General features: G+C 39.0%; 1 protein-coding gene across 1 annotated transcript; it reads left to right on the top strand.

Annotated features, from left to right (window-relative positions):
- Positions 1-219: 219 nt before the first annotated feature.
- On the top strand, positions 220-19,328 carry LOC137265661 (uncharacterized). The gene is made up of 11 exons (XM_067801093.1): positions 220-253; positions 1,940-2,098; positions 5,162-5,310; positions 7,448-7,533; positions 8,179-8,307; positions 8,976-9,117; positions 10,220-10,277; positions 12,375-12,507; positions 13,977-14,182; positions 14,943-15,052; positions 17,563-19,328. The coding sequence occupies exons 1-11, from the start codon at positions 224-226 to the stop codon at positions 19,256-19,258; spliced, it is 2,898 nt and encodes a 965-aa protein (XP_067657194.1). The 5' UTR covers positions 220-223; the 3' UTR covers positions 19,259-19,328.
- Positions 19,329-19,738: the final 410 nt, after the last annotated feature.

The following is a 19,738-nucleotide window of genomic DNA, read 5'->3' as shown; positions in this document are numbered from 1 at the left end:
TATGTTCTTTTATAGTTTACTGACAGGGAGTGCTCCATTATGCACTGCATCAATTCTCAATATTAACACAAAACAATTTCATTAACCGCTGCACTATCATATAATACATTTATTGTCATAAAATATATTGATTTTTATTTCCATTTGAAATATGAATAGGTTTAAAATGACATGGAGTTTTACAGATACATGATGAACGATATGCTCCCGGTGCCTTTTCAAAATGGCGGGGAAACGAAAATATCGTGATTTGGTAAGTGTCAAACGAGGTTATTTTCAACTAGAACTGATGTGTCTTGCAAAAGCTAAATATGCGTTTGTACATATACATTATATAGGTTTGTGCTGCATCATTTTACGCTGCCAGTTTAGTTATTACTCTTAAAAGTGTCGAAAATAACCTTAAGTGGTGTCGCGTCAAGTTATTGTTTACTTACATATTAAATGTTCAGCTCACACATACAGAATCATGCAAAAAGTGTTCGGACACTTGACGTAATTTCCATGGACTTACATGTTATACCAGCATAAATAATTTCCATGAAGGGAGTTTAGGGCGGATCTTTGTAAAATATGACTGGCAAATTGGAAAGGGTTCAGGCTAAAACGTCACCTGGTGGAAACGGCACCATTTGGACATAACGGCACCTCGCTTTGGCGAAAACGGTACAAATCTTATGGCGAAAACGGCACCAAATAAAATTTCTTAATTTTACTTTTGTGAAATATGAAACAAATCTTAGGTAAGTATGAAATTCAAACCTTACCTCAGGTACGTATGATCGACTAAGCAGACACGTAGAAGGGGAGAAGAAAGATAAGGTGGGTCACCAACAAAGTAATTAGCAAAACACTCACCATCCGCTGACAAAGATAATCTATACAAACAATTATGGAAAGTTTGTCCTGATAATTGGATTGCAGTATGGTTAGATGCGTCTACTCTGCCGACAGTGATTGAAACCATTTACTCAACTGGAATCACTCAAACTCAGTGTCAAAATCAGTGAAATCATCTCTACTCTGCTCTCATAATTTGAATGACATCATATTTATCAACTTACGTATGGTTCCACAATGCACAATCCCATAGGCCTCCATGTTAAAGGAGTTCACAGCACTGTACACATGTTGATTGAAATTTCACTATTCGATTAATAAGCCACGGAAAATTAAACAGAAATAAGGTGATTGTAGGTAGGATGAATCATGCAAGATGCTTACCCACAAATATGCAAAATTTGGCTTGGGTCTTACGAAAATTAGATTCATATAAATTATTCATGCTACACTAAATTAAAATGTAAGTGTATGGAAATTACATCAAGTGTCCGAATACTTTTTGCATGGATCTGTATTTCCGAAGATAATCCCTAATTAGGGATAACACTTAACACGCAGGTGGCTATCTGGTTCGTGGGTCAGCATCAGCATGGCAAAACTAGTGGGTCGTTTGCAATTACTGGCAGCTTTAGTTTGCAGACTTTGTTTGAAAGAAAAACAATCGCTGACTGTGACAAGCATGACCAATTTTGGGTAAGGCTTCCACCCGTATCCCCCTCGATTTTAAAGATAAGGCAATATATCTTTGAGTGGCATTTTTAGAAGTTGGATATGTCTTTCAGTATGTTCTGATACACTGAAAGAAACATGTTAAAACTCATCTTTATCATATGAGGTAAATATATTCAGGTGGTATGATTTGACTAGAATAAAATTTAAGGGGGTTACAGGTGGAAGTCTTTCCCAAATTCCACCACACATTACATTTTTTTATCTATTTCTGTAAGCCCAGTATGTCTTTTGTGCATATCAAGACTGCGTAAAACAACATGACTATCTGGTTCTTGGTCTCAATTAGCATATGTTCCCCAGATATACAGAACCTCAGATATGCATGACCAAAGTCTGTTGTAATTTTCTGTTAACATTGTTACAGAGATATCTCTTTATGAGAGGTTTGATACAGCGTGAGAGGTGGCAAAGAACCAGACAGTATTTGAAGTCAGCTGCTGAATGTACATCAAGAGCTATTGTCTCACTTGAACTGGCAGACAGTCCCATCAAGTCAGTGTCTCAAGCCAAGACCTTAGAAGGGGTAAGAAAACATGATTCTTTCCGTGTAATGATACACATTATCTCCTCTATGATGATGAACAATGATTAAGAAAAGTATAAAGTAAAGGGGCATTATTACTTTATGTAATTGATTGTTTCCTGATTGTACAGAGTAAGGGTTGTGGTATAGTTTCCTGATTGTACAGAGTAAGGGTTGTGGTATAGTTTCCTGATTGTACAGAGTAAGGGTTGTGGTATAGTTTCCTGATTGTACAGAGTAAGGGTTGTGGTATAGTTTCCTGATTGTACAGTGTAAGGGTTGTGGTATAGTTTCCTGATTGTACAGAGTAAGGGTTGTGGTATAGTTTCCTGATTGTACAGAGTAAGGGTTGTGGTATAGTTTCCTGATTGTACAGAGTAAGGGTTGTGGTATAGTTTCCTGATTGTACAGAGTAAGGGTTGTGGTATAGTTTCCTGATTGTACAGTGTAAGGGTTGTGGTATAGTTTCCTGATTGTACAGTGTAAGGGTTGTGGTATAGTTTCCTGATTGTACAGAGTAAGGGTTGTGGTATAGTTTCCTGATTGTACAGTGTAAGGGTTGTGGTATAGTTTCCTGATTGTACAGTGTAAGGGTTGTGGTATAGTTTCCTGATTGTACAGTGTAAGGGTTGTGGTATAGTTTCCTGATTGTACAGAGTAAGGGTTGTGGTATAGTTTCCTGATTGTACAGTGTAAGGGTTGTGGTATAGTTTCCTGATTGTACAGTGTAAGGGTTGTGGTATAGTTTCCTGATTGTACAGAGTAAGGGTTGTGGTATAGTTTCCTGATTGTACAGAGTAAGGGTTGTGGTATAGTTTCCTGATTGTACAGTGTAAGGGTTGTGGTATAGTTTCCTGATTGTACAGTGTAAGGGTTGTGGTATAGTTTCCTGATTGTACAGTGTAAGTGTTGTGGTATAGTTTCCTGATTGTACAGAGTAAGGGTTGTGGTATAGTTTCCTGATTGTACAGAGTAAGGGTTGTGGTATAGTTTCCTGATTGTACAGTGTAAGGGTTGTGGTATAGTTTCCTGATTGTACAGAGTAAGGGTTGTGGTATAGTTTCCTGATTGTACAGAGTAAGGGTTGTGGTATAGTTTCCTGATTGTACAGTGTAAGGGTTGTGGTATAGTTTCCTGATTGTACAGTGTAAGGGTTGTGGTATAGTTTCCTGATTGTACAGAGTAAGGGTTGTGGTATAGTTTCCTGATTGTACAGTGTAAGGGTTGTGGTATAGTTTCCTGATTGTACAGTGTAAGGGTTGTGGTATAGTTTCCTGATTGTACAGTGTAAGGGTTGTGGTATAGTTTCCTGATTGTACAGTGTAAGTGTTGTGGTATAGTTTCCTGATTGTACAGAGTAAGGGTTGTGGTATAGTTTCCTGATTGTACAGAGTAAGGGTTGTGGTATAGTTTCCTGATTGTACAGTGTAAGGGTTGTGGTATAGTTTCCTGATTGTACAGAGTAAGGGTTGTGGTATAGTTTCCTGATTGTACAGTGTAAGGGTTGTGGTATAGTTTCCTGATTGTACAGTGTAAGGGTTGTGGTATAGTTTCCTGATTGTACAGTGTAAGGGTTGTGGTATAGTTTCCTGATTGTACAGAGTAAGGGTTGTGGTATAGTTTCCTGATTGTGCAATACAAGGGTTGTGGTATTGTTTCCTAATCGTGCAATGTAAGGGTTGTGGCATAGTTTCCTAATCGTGCAATGTAAGGGTTGTGGCATAGTTTCCTGATCGTGCAATGTAAGGGTTGTGGTATAGTTTCCTGATTGTACAGAGTAAGGGTTGTGGTATAGTTTCCTGATTGTACAGAGTAAGGGTTGTGGTATAGTTTCCTCATTGTGCAATACAAGGGTTGTGGTATAGTTTCCTCATCGTGCAATGTAAGGGTTGTGGTATAGTTTCCTGATTGTACAGAGTAAGGGTTGTGGTATAGTTTCCTGATTGTGCAATACAAGGGTTGTGGTATAGTTTCCTAATCGTGCAATGTAAGGGTTGTGGTATAGTTTCCTGATTGTACAGAGTAAGGGTTGTGGTATAGTTTCCTGATTGTACAGAGTAAGGGTTGTGGTATAGTTTCCTGATTGTACAGTGTAAGGGTTGTGGTATAGTTTCCTGATTGTACAGTGTAAGGGTTGTGGTATAGTTTCCTGATTGTACAGAGTAAGGGTTGTGGTATAGTTTCCTGATTGTACAGTGTAAGGGTTGTGGTATAGTTTCCTGATTGTACAGTGTAAGGGTTGTGGTATAGTTTCCTGATTGTACAGAGTAAGGGTTGTGGTATAGTTTCCTGATTGTACAGAGTAAGGGTTGTGGTATAGTTTCCTGATTGTACAGAGTAAGGGTTGTGGTATAGTTTCCTGATTGTACAGTGTAAGGGTTGTGGTATAGTTTCCTGATTGTACAGTGTAAGGGTTGTGGTATAGTTTCCTGATTGTACAGTGTAAGGGTTGTGGTATAGTTTCCTGATCGTGCGATGGGAGGGTTGTGGTATAGTTTCCTGATTGTACAATGTAAGGGTTGTGGTATAGTTTCCTGATTGTACAATGTTAGGGTTGTGGTATAGTTTCCCGATTGTGCATTGGAAGGGTTGTGATTGTGCATTGGAAGGGTTGTGGTATAGTTTCCTGATTGGACAATGTAAGGGTTGTGGTATAGTTTCCTGACTGTGCAATGGAAGGGTTGTGGTATAGTTTCCTGATTGTGCAATGGAAATTGGAACGGTTGTGGTATAGTTTCCTGATTGTGCAATAGTTGATAGTTTAAACCGTGTACATTTACCACACCATTAATGTTTAAGTAACTATTGCAGAGACAATCAAAAATTGAAATAGGTATCCCTTACCATGATGTAGATCTTGGAGTCCATTGATCACAGACTGCATTATGTTACTGCTAAATTTAACCAGTCAGTGATATCAGAGTAGAAAATGTTCCGATTACCTCACCCTGGTCATGAGAGATGACAAAAGATACATATAGTGTGTTATAAGAGATTCCTATAATAAGAAACCATATAATAATTATATGGTCTCTGCTATAATACAGAGTCAACTGATTTCAGATTGGAGGTGAGACATTGCAGCGTTTGAAGGAGATTCAGGAGAAGAAGGAGAAGTCCATGGACCGTCCTAATGATGGGAAGTTTGTCAGTTCCGCTGGTGCCATCCTTGTATCCCTGCTGGATCTCACTGAGCAGGTGGAGAGGTCAGGGTGAGTGGACTGTGAAGTAACATAACAGTCTATTGTAAAATTTTTGATTGCTTTGTTTGACGTTTCAAATCCATATAATCATTACTAGAGGTATCAAGTGGTTTAGAACAGGTATTGAGCCAGAATACATTTGGTCTTCAGCTACCCATGCTTGTCGAAAGGCAACTAACAGGATCAGGCAGTCAGGCTCACTGGTTTAGTGAATGAATGAATTTATTTCAGTAAAGGGACCACAGGCCCATTATACAGTGCATCATACAAAAGGTTACAAATACTGTTGGAGCAGGTGATATATTGATAATCATGGTCAAGTTGGCGACAGAAACAATCAACATTTCTTCATTGCAAGAAATATATGCTTCCCTAAACTTTCAATGATTCATGCATTGGCTGATGTTAAAAGTAGATACAGCTTATGTCCTGATGGATGTTTCCAATGATATCTTGGTAATAATGATTGCGTTAATTCGTCATAAAATATTCACTATAGAATAAAATGTAATTCTGTTTCTACAGCAGGTGCAACACATAATGGACATCGGCGTTCCTCTCTCTTTAACCCCAGTTTCCAGGCTCACTGGTTTAGTTGACACATGTCATTGTATCCCATTTATGTAGATCGATGCTCATTTTGTTGATGACTCGAATGTCTAGTGCAGACCTATATATAGACCATTGTCAATGCTGAAATATTACTGAGAGTGGCATTACACAACATATAAACAAACTAGAGGCAGCAAATCCTCTCTATCATTAATAGAGTTATCAAATCCATTCAGTATTTATTAGAGATATCAAGCGGTTTACATGAGGTATATCGAATCCACTAAATCATTACCTCCACATCATTATGAAAGAAACCATTTCTTTTTAAGCTTTTCTTTCTCACACCTGACCTGTAGGTCTTTTTAGGCACAGTCAGATAGTTCAGATGTTTATCACATGAGTGCATTGCGGGCCAGTTGTCTTAGACTCAAGGCAAGTGATCCAGCGAACTTGAGGTGTCGGGATCGAGCTCACCTGTAAGCGGGTCTAAAAAGCCTTGGTGTACAGTACACAACCCTGTGCACTTAAAGGAACCCACAAGTCCGATGATATATGACCAGATGGTGGCCACATGAATACATGTAAACATCTAGTTGCGGGTACAGCAACATGCAGTAAACTTGGACAAAGTGTTGTGATTATGGGTGTGGGTACCTCTTAGGGAGAGAAAGCCATAGTCACCTAGTGGATGCAAGAGTTGTATGATCTCATGGGAATTGAGATTTATATTATAATAAGATGTGCCACTGAGAGGGGAATAAATATCAGTGCCTTCAGCCTGTACTAATGGTATGGGTATGTGCGCTATATAAATATCCTATAATAAATCTGAGAAAATATGTTTTTGACAGAAAACCTATGTCTGAAACCTTTAGATTTGCAAGTCGGTAGCTTTATCTTCCAACATCTTCCAATGTGAAGTGTAATACATGTAGGAAAGAAATTGGGTTTTGTCCAGCACATCCACCAGGCACTAATAAGATATATTAGGTGTGCATTTGTATTCAACCATCCCATCAGTAACACTTCTTTAAACATGGTATAACATATATTATTGTAGATAAGCTGACCTCATAGGTAAACCAACCCCGAACTTAACCCTTAATATCAATATCAAAATGGTATGTTTCGTACACTTGCAAACCCCGTGCCATTGAGTGTCTTAATTATGGGTAACTCAGATCTCAGACAACTGGCAGTTACCGATGACTATAACTTATGTCAGCACAGATCGATGCTCATGCTGTTGATCACTGGATTGTCAGTTCCAGACTCGATTATTTACAGACCACTGCCATAAAGCTGGAAGAGAATGCGGCGTAAAACTAAACTCACTCACTCACTCTTTTTCATTCTGTTTCTATCCCTGGAACAATACATATATACACACTATACATGATCTTGGCAGTGCGGTCTTTCACAGGGACTGAGTTCATGACATATGTAGTCTTGTTTTTGCCAACCCCAGCTGATGGAATTCACTGAAGGTGTAAGAAAAGCGTACCAACAGACTTTTCTCTTTTATGAAGCTGACATACAGCGATTAAACTGTTCAAAGTCAAATGACTAAATCAATTTGTGTTTCCAACAGGGATGATGTGGCACTGATTCCCGAAGAAGTCCTTAAGTGTGAGGCCAAGTCCATTTGTGAGGAGATTTTCCTGGGAGATGACACAGGTTTGACTCAGCTCAAGACATGTATAGCAGTTTGTTTTATGTATGCTCGATGAATGTATTGCTTGCTCTGATGTGGCAGCTACTTTTGAGGAACTCTGATCTAGTTTTGGGCAATGGTTGAAATCTCACATTACCGACAACAATCATTTAAAAACAATTGGTTAGCATCATTTTTCAGGTTTTCCTATTCAGGTTGTTTTTGCCGATAAGTATAACACGATGCAACTTGTAACTTTAAAGTGATGACTCACATATCATGGAGATAAAGCTCCCTGAGCCTTCAAGAAATATTCAGTCATGACTTTACAGTTAGTGAAGTAGGTATTCTAAGAAAGTAAACACATTTTCAGGCCCTGATAACTTCGAAGATATGCCCCATTGACTAAAACAGTAGTTCCCAAATTGTTTGTGTTCAATATTGAGACAATGCGATTGATTGCTTAGTCATTTGGTCACTTTGAGCCAATCTTCAAATATTTCCATTAATCGGAACACCACTACTCTGATCCAAAAAGATCAATTAGGTTTGATTTCCACTTTTTGAGAGACAGAATGTCTGGGCAAATATTGTAATAAGACAGAAGATAACATAATTTCTAAAACAAAACGATGATGATGAAAGAGTATGGGCAATGTGTATTTCAGGATTTTGTCAAGCTTGGTGGCGTATTGAGGTTCTGATAAAAAGAGGCTTGATCACACGAAGACAGCGCCAAAGAGAACCTGTGTATCAGCTGATGGAACTGGGACGACATTCTGCCAACAGGTTACGAAGTATGTTCATAAGGCTGTCAAAGAAAAGTGAATCAAACAAAAAATACAGCGTTATGGTTGTTGTAAATGACACCATGAAGTATGTGTTTTACATATAAACATGTGTCTTCTATGGTAAACCATGATTACCTGTCTTTGATTTCCATTTGCCAGTTTGATTGGCTTCAATGCCAAGTCTAACAAAGCAATCAGAATGTCTGTTACAAACCAGTTTGGGAGGCCATATGAACAACAAGACTCACTGATTGTCCTGAAGTTCAGAAATTCAGTATTGAGAAACCGACTGACACCCTAACGAGAGGGGTTCTTGAGAGTGGCTCATTTAGAAGTTGGATTTCAAGTAAAAGGCAAATAGGATGGATGACAAGTTCTTCTTTATTGCATGTCACAATGTGTCCTCCTTTGTCAGGTGAATTCACAATCCTTCGGAAGAACAGGCAAGGAATAGCCTAGAAACGTTGTGACATACAATAAAGAAGAACTTGTCATCCATTGTACTTGCCTTTTACCCAAAAGAAAGCCCTAAGTATCCTGATGGAAAGGATGTCCTCATATCCTGTTGGTTTGGTTTTTAGGTAATGCGAATTACCCTCCTTTCTACACTGAATTAATAACCCGCAATGATGAGATGAATTTCACTGAGATTTGTTGCTGTGATGTATTTACAGGTGACAGGAATGCAGTTTTCCCTAAGTCCAAGTTGTTGAAGTCACCACGTTCATTTCCACCCCAGCAGAAGTCAGCAGAAGCCAAGCTACCATCTCAGTCACAAGAAAGCTTCCTCTACACTAATGACACTGGTTCTGATGGGTATGATCTCTTACTTAAAGACAACTCAGTAGTAATCCCAAGTTGTCCATATTCTGTGCCCCGTTCCACAAAACATTCACTTCACTATGATGATCTAAAGTCTGAGACATAACCATTAGTTTACTAGGGCAGCAATGAATCACCTAGACCTCGATTCGATTAGACTTTCAATATTGGACATCGACTTGATCATTTTCGATTCGATTCGATTCTTCATACAAGTTAAAAACATCCAATTTCAGAACTTTAGCATGAAAGCAATCATCAACTTGGCGATGTCTACCAACTATACTTATTGGATAATTAGCCCATCATCAACCACACGTTTTGCGTTTTTAGTCAGCTCTCAAAACTGCTCGAGTTGGAGTCAAAATTATGTTTAGCTATGTGGAAAGAATTTAAACAGGTATTCAAGTATCAAATTAAAATAGTGATTATGTTTTTTGAAATTCAAAACAAAGGTGTCACATTCGATTTTCAATGAATCGAAGCGAATTGTTGCAGCCATACAGCTAATAACAGCCAGCTTTGATCACTTTGTGAAATAGATCCTCGGTTCACAAGATCTTCTGGAACTGTTACCATTGCTAATATTACAATGCAGGACACTCTAGCATAGCGACCTGACTGTCTGCCCAATGCTTGACTTCCGGTCTCCGTCACTCAGTGAGTTTGACTGTGGTCACCTTGTTCTTCAGCTTGTTCTTCTTCATCTGGTTGGAATGATGATGAAGATCACTTTTGTTACCAGCTGATTGATATGGGGAGAAAAACTCACTTTGGAGTGTAAATAATTTTAGGCTTGGTAATCATCGATCACACAAAGACTGGAATTGAGGAGAGGCGACATTCAGAAAGGCCACCTTGGGATGTTTTCATATTTCAGCTCATGTAGTGTTCTCAAACATAATCCATCATGGCATTGGGAGAACTATATTACCAATAAAGCTGAGAATTAATCTATGTCATTGTCAGAAATATACAGTTGTAAATCCTTGTAGTGTATAAGTGTACCTATGCTGATGGATTGTTCGTTTTCTAAGATAGCTGAAGATCATTTCCTGTTACATGCTTGAGAGAGTTCTTTTTGTTTCAACTTCAGTATAATCCTGGAGGTTGACACACAAGAAATGGGTGGTGACAGAGTTGGTCTGGGTGAGGTAAGTGGTGAACCCAGGTTATAATCTCACCATGGTGAAGTATTGAGAGTATTTAACTTTGTCTGAAACAGACAGTTTTAAGGTTTTTTATCCCCCTGGTATCCCGTTTTATATCCCGTCTGTCTGTCCGTACGTCCATCTGTAATCATTTTGTTTCCGGAGCATAACTCGTTCAATATTTATAGACCAAACTTAACAGATATAATAATGTCAACCTATAAGTGTGCCTTTTACAGAGTTTTTGCATTTTTATTTTTTTTGTTTTCCCATGGGACGTTTTGGTGTTAATCTAATGGTGGGGTGGGCTTCGTTTCCAGAGCCGAACTCAAAAACCATTCAATATTTTTCTGCAAAACTTAATAGATATATCAATCAGAAACTAAAGTGGTGCTTTTTGCTACTTTCAGGTTTTTGTGATTTATCATTTCCTCGGTTTCCATGGAAATGTATCGGACTTAGTCTCCAAATGGAGGGATGGGCTTCGTTTCCGGAGCAGAACTCAAAAACCCTTCAATATTTTTCTGCAAAACTTGTTACATACTTCAGTCAGAACCTAAAGTGGTGCATTTTGGTATTTACAGGTGTTAGTGATTTATTATTTTCTCGGTTTTCATGGAAACGTTTCTGACTTAGTCTCAAGATGGAGGGATGGGCTTTGTTTCTGGAGCAGAATTTAAAATTCGTTCTTTATTTTTCAGCAAAACTTGGTAGATATACCAATCAGAAGCTAAAATGGTGCCTTTTGCTATTTACAGATTTTTGTGATTTATCATTTTCCCACGATTCGATTCTGACTTAGTCTCAAAGTGGTGGAGTGGGCTTCGTTTCTGGAGCAGAACTCAAAAACCGTTCAATATTTTTCATGAAAAACTTGGTAGATATGTGCGGCAGACCCCAAAGTGGTGCCTTTTTTTATTTACAGGTTTTTGTGATATATTATTTCTCAGTTTCCATGGAAACATTTCAGACTTAGTCTCAAAAGTGAGAAGTGTCTTCCACTACCGGAGCAGAACTCAAAAGCTTCTTAATATCTGTCACTAAAGCTTGGTAGATATGTGTGACAGACCCCAAAGTGGTACCTTTTGTTATTTACAGGTTTTTGTGATTTATTATGTTTGTTGCTTTCCATGGAAATGTTTTGGACTTAGTCTCAAAATGGAGGGATAGGCTTCGTTTCAAAAACTTCTCAATATCTGTCAGTGCAACTTGGTAGATATGTGTAGCAGACCCCAAAGTGGTACCTTTTGGTATTTACAGGTTTTTGTGATTTATTATTTTCTTGGTTTCCATGGAAACGTTCCGAACTTAGTCACAAAAGTGAGAGGTGTCTTCCGTTTCCGGAGTACAACCCCAAAACTTCTTAATATCTGTCAGTGTAACTTGGCAGATATGTGTGACAGACCCCAAAGTGGTGGCTTTTGTTATTAACAGGTTGTTGTGATTTATTATTTTCTTGGTTTCCATGGAAACGTTTCGAACTTAGTCACAAAAGTGAGTTTCCGGAGCAGAACTCAAAAAACGTTCCATTTTTTTCTGCAAAACTTGGTAGATATATCAAATGGAACCTAAAGTGGTACTTTCTGCTACTTACAGGTTTTTATGAGTTAATATTTTCTTGCTTTCCATGGAAACGTTTCGGACTTAGACTCAAAATGGAGGGATGGGCCTCATTTCCAGAGCACAACTCAAAAACTATTTAATATCTTTCAGCAAAACTTGAAAGATATTTGAGGTGGGGGTGCGAGCAGCAATGTTGTGCATAAAAATGTTAAAAAGTTATGCTAAAGAAATATGGGAATTGGTGGAGGGAGATGGTGGAAATTGAATTTGTACGTTGTCCTTCTTCTCCTTAGAAATCATCGTCATCCCCCTAGTCATAAATCATGAATGGTCCCTTACTGTGATGTCAAGTTCCTAGTGCATAGACAATAACATACACAAAATTTGTCGCATTAAATGTAGTTGTATAGATAGATTATGAGTGTTTGCCACCAAGAACAAACCTTGGGTTAGCACTAGTCGCTGGAGAAGTAAGTACAGTTTGCTAAATAACTGTCCCTTCTCTGCTATGTTTCATCATAGTATTCTCACCAACAGCATTGTAAACGCTTGGAGGATGCAGGTGTGCGGTATCGAAGTTGTCGGCTGCCGTGTGGTGACTACCGGTGGGTGTGGCGTTGTGATGGTGGCGAGATGATGATACCGCTGTTGATGGAGAGGAAACGAGCTGGTAGGATGTCTCTCCAGTATCCTGTTGGAATTGCTGTAACTGTCCTAACTACCCAGTATTTTGGCATAGTTCTATAGTAAATACAGTATACTTGCAAAAAGTTTATCATTGATGCACAGTTAGTCACCAAGTTATTGTGTGTCACCATGTAATTGTGCGTCACTTTGTGACCTGATTGTGTGTCACCATGTGACTGTGTGTCACCATGTAATTGTGTGTCACTTTGTGACCTGATTGTGTGTCACCATGTGACTGTGTGTCACCAAGTGATTGTGCGTCACTTTGTGACCTGATTGTGTGTCACCATGTGACTGTTAGTCACCAAGTGATTGTGTGTCACCATGTAATTGTGCGTCACTTTGTGACCTGATTGTGTGTCACCATGTGACTGTGTGTTACCAAGTGATTGTGTGTCACCATGTAATTGTGTGTCACTTTGTGACCTGATTGTGTGTCACCATGTGACTGTTAGTCACCAAGTGATTGTGTCACCATGTAATTGTGTGTCACTTTGTGACCTGATTGTGTGTCATCATGAGATTGTGTCACCATGTGGCCTGATTGTGTGTTACTTTGTGACCTGACTGTGTGTAACCATGTGACCTGATTGTGTGTCACTTTGTGACCTGACTCTGTGTCACTATGTGACCTGATTGTGAGTCACAATATAATTGTGTGTTAGAATGCAACCTGATTGTGTGCTGATTTCTTTGTCTCTGTAACTGAGTATCATATTATACATTCATGGATAGTACCAATACAGTCGAACCCCGTTTATCCGGACATTTTGGTTTCACTCGAAAATCATCCAGATTGCGAGATGTCCGGTTAACTGGATCAAACAAGCAAAACGTGAAAATTAAGTGAAAGCAAAAAAGGGAAATTTTTTTCATGCACATATATCAGTAAATCAACAGTCAAGAGTAATGAAAGTGAATCATCATAACATAAGTGTACTGATAATACATAGAAGGCGGAACGCATGTTACAAGTTGTCAGGTTCAGGTAATCATGTAGAGTGTGAAGCTTCAGGTGGTAAGTTAGATATAAAAAGAACGTATATCGATGACAAAAAGTCTCTATTTTGCCAGTTGCATACGCTGTTTTATGTTCGAATACCCTGAAAACATATGACATCGCATCAAACTTATGCTGCCTGCAGAAAGTAAGCTTCCGGATGGGATCACATGACTTAGATCATGTCGCAGGTTATTTTTAACTTGCATTGCGACAGATGGAAGGGGCTGATTTGTAAGTGTTATATACAGTACAATTACAGTGTAGTTAACCGTAATCCTACTTAACATGTGTTTTCGTTATTGATGAGATGTTCTCACACCCGCCAAATCCTAATGAACAACCAGAGTGACAGTTTTGGATATGTGGGGTCCGAGTGAATGGGGTTGGACTCTATAGACAATAACAGATATGTTTGATAGTGCGACAGATTTGTCATACCCATTCCCCAGATGACATTGCCAACAGTCTGAAGGATGGTCGCTTCTGGCGCCAGGTGACCAAAATGGTAGAATGGAAAGAGGACTTCAAACAGAAAGACATATCAGCTCGCCTTGTGTATGTCATAGAGGGGGACCCAGGGAACTACGTCGTCAAGTGCAGAGACGGTTGTCGAGGGGTCGGCAGGTGTGGGAACCCCAATCTGGCTCAAGTACAGGTAAGTCTGTTGCTGCAATAAACATTAGGGCAGAGTTGGTCCATCATCTTACACCGCGTAACTGGAGTGCAGTGTTGTGTCCTTTAGGCATGCTTGAAACCTGACAATGCGGGTTCAAATCCCATTTCACTTGGATTGTTTTTCATGTCAGCATCAGACTGTAACACTTTTTGTTTTACTTGTGGTAAATGCTGCATTAAAACAGTGTATGAAATAAGGCCTGTCCGACAACATGAGACTGGCTAGATTTCTAATGAACTTTTTAAATTTACAGCTAGCCGGCCCCATGGTCTGGTCAAAATTTTAGGTAACATGTTCCGGTAATATTCTTTGGATTGTCTCGTCTGGTTAAATCCATTTTGGGCTGGTAACATTTTGAAGTTACCAGCCCTGATGTCTGACTGGGCTTTTAGCTCGTTTCATACACTGGTTAAAAGATATTTGCCAATTCTGACACAAAATAGTAATATTTCTTTCACTAATGCCAGGCAGAAAACAACAGCATACAGTGAAGTTTTATGTGCTATGAGAAGATGTCTGTTATATTCTTAACATCATTTATTGATATTTGTAAGTATAGAATAAGTTCCACAAACTTCACGTTATGATACAGCGGTAAAACCTTTTTAACTCTGAGATGGCTTCATGGAGCATTAAGCATGGACAGTGAAAAAGTTCAAAGTTCCTACTAGAAATAATAAGATCATTTATCATGTTGATGTTAGCCCTGTTTGTGTTTTCACTCTCTCGATCCTCCTAGCTCGCCATGAAGGACCTGGAGGAGCACCCTGAGCTGGAGGTCCGACACACAAGCTGTGTGGAGGCCACGGTACAGTACCTTGCTGTCGTCTCCCAGGAAATACAGAAGAGGTTAGTTTACTAAACATTGGTCTTGTTTAGCTCAACCTTGCTGTCATTAACAGCCTGAACTCCGGTACTGTGTCAGTACTATAATCCTTATGATCATGGGATATTTAGCACATATCCAACTCAAGGCGCTGGAGTGTTCCCTCGATCAACAGATGTCTCTTTTTTTCTGGCATTGTGTTAACCAACTCATCTCCCTGGGGAGTATTTTGTCAGTTCACTGCCAAAAACTTACTACAATAGACTAAAAGAGGTGGTACATTACTGCAAAGTGTAAGAGAGGTGGTGGGGTAGCCCAGTGGTGAAGAGGACCAGGGTTCAATTCCTTACATGGTCATATGGTGTGAAACCCATTTCTGATGTCCCAACCCTGATGTAACTGGAATATTGCTAAATGCTGTGTAAAACCCAGCTCACTCACCCATTAGACATTGACTTGATCAGAATGAACAAATCTCGGTGGTTGTCATGAGAAGTTATTGGAATCTGTACTCTACCTCAGCCCAGTTAGTTGGTTTGTTAATAAACCCCACACTCAGCAATATTCCAGCTATATGGTGGTCTGTAAGTAATCAATCTTGACCATACAGTCTTGTGATCAACAGCATGAGCATCGATCTATGCAATTTTGATACACTGACGTGTCCACTAAGTCAGCAGGCGTTGACCTATTCCCATTAATGGGTTACTGAAGACCAGTTTGAACCCAATCTTCAGGGGTCATTAAGTATAGCAGTATATTTACCAAACTGTCACTATACTTATGTATAATCCCAAGCAATCCAAGTGTTGAGTGCAGTAAGCCACGTGACAATAATCCTCATCCTGTTGCAGTTTGGATGTTTGATGTCTCTAAAATGTAGATGAAATCAGTATTACTGCACAAAATTACTGGTAAACCACATACTGCATGATCCCCAAGGAGTTTAGATTGACATTGAGTGATCAAGGAATAAACAGTTTTGTTGGATTTTGGCGCTATGCAAATATCTTATAATAATGACAACAACAATAGTGCAATATGCATCTGAAAACTGGCATATCTGGTAAATAAGACATGACTGTGTTGTGGTTATCTCTATTAAATCTGTTTATGCTTAAGTCAAATCTACACAGACTTTCACTGACAACGAATGTTTCCCTTTGTTAGTAATGCTGGTTTTGGCATACCCTTTACGATACGATACATCTCCACATTAAAATTTTAGTCACAATGATATGTTACCAAAGTGTTGTGCATTTAAATAAGAAATACAGTTCATTATACCATCATGGATAGTGTAATGAAGCACACTTTCGCCCTAAACTATTGTACTTAGAGGAAGAGGACGCTATTACAGTATACTTGGGGGCAGAGCGAACTGTATTGCATTTTTAAGATGCCTAATTTAATACTTTCTAAGGATAATTTGATTAACCTAAGGCAGAAAACAAATGAAGGTGTTGGTGACCTAAATTAAGAATCTTCATACAGAGCTAACTGATGCGCTGTTCCTTTGATATGTCTGCTGCCCTACTGTAAGATGTACTGTACATAAACGTAATGTTTCCACCAGTGATGTTAGCTGAGTGACGCAACTACAATCCAAGAAACGGGATGCAATGGAGTAGTTTACAGTAGGAGACTGCACAAGGCAATGACAACTGACATACGTTGTGACGTAATGTAAAAGTGTTTGATTACGAGGGGGCAGATTAGATGGCACAGTGACACATTGTGACATAAAGCACAAAGTGCACATTATTGTTTGATAATGCCTTTGATCTTTCACCAAAGCATACTAGAAGGTGTGATATGATATTAATCCCAATATGAGGGTGGCGATACAATACATATCATGTTACTGATACCTTTCATTCTAACACCAACTGTAAAACACCATAGGATACAACAAAAGCAATGATTAAGTGAAAGAAAGTTTTATTTGAAAAAAGTGTCGCATTGGGCACTTTTTGTAAAACAAGTACAAAATAAACAAATCATAATATTGTTTTAAACAGAAAACAGATAAAAAATGTCTTTAATATCTGTATGCTGTAGGATGCTGGGACTGCAGTGATGTAATAGAATATATAATTACAGATATTGCACCTCGGCAGTATTCAGAATTAAACATCAGTGTATTGTGGCCTTTTTAAAGTATCGCATGGATCAATGCATCAGTGTGTACCAATGAATTGTCATGACACTATTTGTTAGTAACTGACAAGATGACATACTGTACTGCTATAAATCGTCTATACAGAAAATAGAATCCCTAACTATCCCATCTAATTTTGATATTCCTCTTTTCAGAACCATAAAAAAATTTTTAGTTTGTAGAAAACTGGCTCAGCATGTACAGTCAGTGTTACTCACTTTCAGTGTTACTTTCAAACATTATAGCATTATGTGCCAGTACATTTTATTTGCCAATACACGACCCTTGCAATATTCCTGTCAAAAGAAGTTGGATGTTTGAATGTACACCTAGATATGTAGCCATGTTCCTAATGCTGTATTTATATTTCAGAGCTAGCAAGGGAGAATATGATATGCTGATAGTGAACAGATTCCGAGAACTCAACGCTCCATCCACCAAACACAACTCTACTGAGACAGAAGAAATTGTGACCAAGGAAGACAATAACTCTATCAAACATAAACCTCAAACAGAATGTGCAGACTTAGTTTTGGAAATAGAAGACGATTCTCTGGAAATCAATGCAAGAAATAGTCCCAAAAATAATGTTTCTTGTGGCAATCAAGACAGCGAAGAGTTACCTCCCCTTGACCATAATCCCAAGACCCTATGCTCCCAGAGCCAAATCAGTTTTACAGATTCCAACCCCAGGAATGGTGTATGTGAAAGTACTCCCATTGACTCAAAGTCTGTATTTGTTTCTGCAGAAAAGATCAAAGAAACAAACAAGACAATTCAGTCCAGGATTCCTGTCGAAGATGAAGCAAATGCTGGGTTTGATATTAATACAGAGCTGGCAATATTCTCATCATTTTCTGAACATGCAAAGACAAAAAGGACGTTTACAGACCATGAACAGGAGACAGATTGTAGTGCAACTAAGAAATTTCTTTCCTCGCCATTGAAGAAGTTAAAGTTTAACAGCAGTGCTGATTGTATTGAGATTCCGCAGCAAATAAACCGTGTGTCGCTATGCCATGGGAAAGTGTACCTCATGAAGAGATATGGAAAAACTCACCAAGTCAGTAGAAAATTGTCTGGATGTGACGGAAGCAAGGTTGATCCAGTTGAGACTGACAGTGCTGCTTCAAGAACATGTGTTGAACTGTCTCCTAGAAGAGTGGATGTATCCTCTAGTCCTGGTTGTTCTGGGGTGGAAGCAAATCCTCATTCTTGTGGCAGAGAGGAATCTGAAAGCAGGACAGAAGATAATGCTGGTGCAAAATTAACTGTAAAGATGACTTTTGGCAGTAAAATCAGTAACTGTGATCAACAGAGGAATTTTACAGAACGACCTGTCACACCTGACGTTCTGGGCACTTCGAACATTGCAGACAAAGAGGAATACTCGGGAAAGAGTATTCTGGAGAAAGACATTTTCGAACAACATTCTGACTCAGATGACAGTCTTCCAGAGATAAACATTGATGAGAGGAAAGAGTTGCCTGAACTTCCAGAACTGAAGCCTCATCCCATTCCGTCAACTTCAGCTGCAGCAGCTGTGACAGCAAGACCTGATTCTAAGCACTATGGTACTCATGAACAGGACATTGCAGTTCACTCTACCTCTAAAATTTCCAACAAACGAGGCAGAAAATCACCTCGTGATCACAGAAAACAGTTAACTGATGACGATGATCATCCTCATCATGATGAAGCTGTTCAGTCTGTCTCTAGACCTTCAAATAAATGGTTAAGGAAATCTACTCAAAGTCGTAAAAAACAGTTAATGAATGAAGATGTTGATGATGTTGATGATGATGACCATGTTGTCATTGATTTGGATGCTGAGGATGACACAGAATTTTATGGCCAAGGTCAGAGGAAGCGGAGATCAGGTGGGCGAGGAAGAACGGGAAAACGAGTGGATGAGACCCTTGTGTTAAAGGTCACTAATATCTTACCTCAGTATGATGCACAACAAATCAGGGCAGCTCTCATCAAATGTCAGATGAATGTGGAACAGACAGTGATGGAACTGCTGGATGCAATGCCAAAGGATGGGGATGTGGTTGATCTCACCTAATTTTTCATGGACCTGATTGGTCCCAGGTGATCAGTCAGAGATGTGGTGGATTTCAAGTGATTGGTCAAGGATGTGGTCGAAATCATGTGATCGGTCAGGGACGTGGTTAATCTCACGTGTTTTAAGTAGATATGTTATTGTTACTATTATCACAGGGTGTTTATATAGCGCATATCCACCCAAATAGTACATGCTCAAGACGTTGGGGTGTATATGTGTATATATATATATATATATTTTTTACTTGATCATTGCATGTCAATCTCAGCGGTACATCATATTATCAATCTCAACTCCCTGGGATGTATACAACTCTTGCTGCCACAATGCACACCTAGCTATTGCAACTTTCTCATCCTTGAGCGGTACCCATTCACAACCATGCTTTAGCACGTATTCATGTGGCCACCAACTCTTAATATACCAGAATCTAGGGAATTTTTAAGTGCACAGGGTTGTGTACTGTACACTAGGGGTTGT

This window comes from Haliotis asinina, chromosome 15 (assembly GCF_037392515.1).
Source record: "Haliotis asinina isolate JCU_RB_2024 chromosome 15, JCU_Hal_asi_v2, whole genome shotgun sequence".
Classification (NCBI taxonomy): Eukaryota; Metazoa; Mollusca; class Gastropoda; order Lepetellida; family Haliotidae; genus Haliotis; species Haliotis asinina.
The sequence above is the reverse complement of the archived record's forward strand: the minus strand, read 5'-3'. Positions and strand labels throughout refer to the sequence as shown.